This window comes from Micropterus dolomieu, linkage group LG07, assembly GCF_021292245.1.
Source record: "Micropterus dolomieu isolate WLL.071019.BEF.003 ecotype Adirondacks linkage group LG07, ASM2129224v1, whole genome shotgun sequence".
Classification (NCBI taxonomy): Eukaryota; Metazoa; Chordata; class Actinopteri; order Centrarchiformes; family Centrarchidae; genus Micropterus; species Micropterus dolomieu.
Genome location: NC_060156.1, coordinates 14065209 through 14067680, shown reverse-complemented (window position 1 = coordinate 14067680; position 2472 = coordinate 14065209). Strand labels below are relative to the sequence as shown.

The 2472-nt window shown below is 39.7% G+C and overlaps 1 protein-coding gene across 2 annotated transcripts in view; it reads left to right on the top strand.

Annotated features, from left to right (window-relative positions):
- Positions 1–2472, top strand: part of lnpa (limb and neural patterns a) — a 13049-nt gene that overhangs the window by 5304 nt on the left and 5273 nt on the right. Inside the window, exons 1-3 of one of the 2 annotated variants that reach the window (XM_046055060.1) lie at positions 730–913; positions 1014–1072; positions 1171–1211. In XM_046055060.1, coding sequence (XP_045911016.1) covers positions 867–913; positions 1014–1072; positions 1171–1211 — 147 coding nt within the window. In that variant the 5' untranslated portion in view covers positions 730–866. Of the gene's footprint in view, positions 1–729; positions 914–1013; positions 1073–1170; positions 1212–2472 lie in introns of those variants that run through there. The other variant, XM_046055059.1, reaches the window with a different exon arrangement.

Here is a 2472-nt window from a genome sequence, read left to right as displayed (position 1 = left end):
GTACTGAAAGTAGTATGCTGCAGTACTATAAAAGACAGATTACACAGTTTTCACCTTAGTCAGCGCAGTTATATTACCCAACATTTACAGAATCTGTCATTTCCATAACAAACACTAACAATAATTATGGATGGTAATCATCTAGTGTATTTTACAGTATTGTGTTGTACATACAGTAATTACTGCAGTGGTCCTTTGTGGGTCTGCTGGTGTAAAGCACTAAGCTACCAACACTGAGGTGGAATCCCACTCAGGTCACATACAGTAAAGATCTCACATCTTTGGGTGGTAATTCTGAAGTTTTGAATCCGACCAGATCAGGCAAATGAAACAACAAAACATACATGTATATTAAGTAATTTTTCAGAGATGATCAATTAGGAACAATGAGCATAGTGATAGTAAAAGGTATTTTACACTGTAGAGAAGAAAATCTTATCCAACGTCATACATGTACTTTGTATGAACATAATGTATTTCAATGCGAAACATGTCTTTGCTGTACTCGGTCAATGTCCGATGTTGTTTAAAGCAATGAACTGTGTTTCACTGTTCTGCGTTACATGAGACAAAGCTCTAAATATGTGTAAAATAATAATGGTCATTCTGATGGCACTGGGATTGAATGCCGTTTGAATGACAAAACAGTTTCACATAACCAGAGTCTCTGTCACATAAATCACATTTGTGTACTAATATAAATGTCCGTTAATTTGTCCCCACAGGATATACAGATTCTTGAAGAGTACAGTGAGAAGTATCAAAGGCAGCTGAAGATATGGGTTGGGCGACTACTTCTATACTCGTCTCTTCTCTACCTGATCACATGTATAGTTGTGTATTTCTGGTACCTGCCCGAACAGTTGATGGGACGGCTCATATTGTCTCTTCCCTTCCTAATATTTCCATTACTGTAAGTGTGCAAGATAGTCCATCATGTAATTGTAAACTGTAACTACAGTGGAACCAGTCAACCATTTTTATTTATTTTTTTTTCTGTCTTTTCCTTTTAGAGTTTGGATACTTCGCAAAATGCTTATAATAATTTTTTCACGAAGAACTGAAAAAAATAGTAAGTATCCTTTTTGCTATTTATATATAATTTTCCGCATAACGGTAATTTTTGTTATGTTTAAACTGGTGTTGAATTGTCTTTTTTTTTTTTTCCAGATGACAAATTAGAGGATCTTAAAGCACAAAAAAGAAAAATAGTAAGTGATGTTTTTGTATTTGTCAAGTTTCACTTACACTCACCTAAAGGATTATTAGGAACACCTGTTCAATTTCTCATTAATGCAATTATCTAATCAACCAATCACATGGCAGTTGCTTCAATGCATTTAGGGGTGTGGTCCTGGTCAAGACAATCTCCTGAACTCCAAACTGAATGTCAGAATGGGAAAGAAAGGTGATTTAAGCAATTTTGAGCGTGGCATGGTTGTTGGTGCCAGACGGGCTGGTCTGAGTATTTCACAATCTGCTCAGTTACTGGGATTTTCACGCACAACCATTTCTAGGGTTTACAAAGAATGGTGTGAAAAGGGAAAAACATCCAGTATGCGGCAGTCCTGTCGGCGAAAATGCCTTGTTGATGCTAGAGGTCAGAGGAGAATGGGCCGACTGATTCAAGCTGATAGAAGAGCAACTTTGACTGAAATAACCACTCGTTACAACCGAGGTATGCAGCAAAGCATTTGTGAAGCCACATCACGCGCAACCTTGAGGCGGATGGGCTACAACAGCAGAAGACCCCACCGGGTACCACTCATCTCCACTACAAATAGGAAAAAGAGGCTACAATTTACAAGAGCTCACCAAAATTGGACAATTGGACTGGAAAAATGTTGCCTGGTCTGATGAGTCTCGATTTCTGTTGAGACGTTCAGATGGTAGAGTCAGAATTTGGCGTAAACAGAATGAGAACATGGATCCATCATGCCTTGTTACCACTGTGCAGGCTGGTGGTGGTGGTGTAATGGTGTGGGGGATGTTTTCTTGGCACACTTTAGACCCCTTAGTGCCAATTGGGCATCGTTTAAATGCCACGGCCTACCTGAGCATTGTTTCTGACCATGTCCATCCCTTTATGGCCACCATGTACCCATCCTCTGATGGCTACTTCCAGCATGGTAATGCACCATGTCACAAAGCTCGAATCATTTCAAATTGGTTTCTTGAACATGACAATGAGTTCACTGTACTAAAATGGCCCCCACAGTCACCAGATCTCAACCCAATAGAGCATCTTTGGGATGTGGTGGAACGGGAGCTTCGTGCCCTGGATGTGCATCCCACAAATCTCCATCAACTGCAAGATGCTATCCTATCAATATGGGCCAACATTTCTAAAGAATGCTTTCAGCACCTTGTTGAATCAATGCCACGTAGAATTAAGGCAGTTCTGAAGGCGAAAGGGGGTCAAACACAGTATTAGTATGGTGTTCCTAATAATCCTTTAGGTGAGTGTATGTA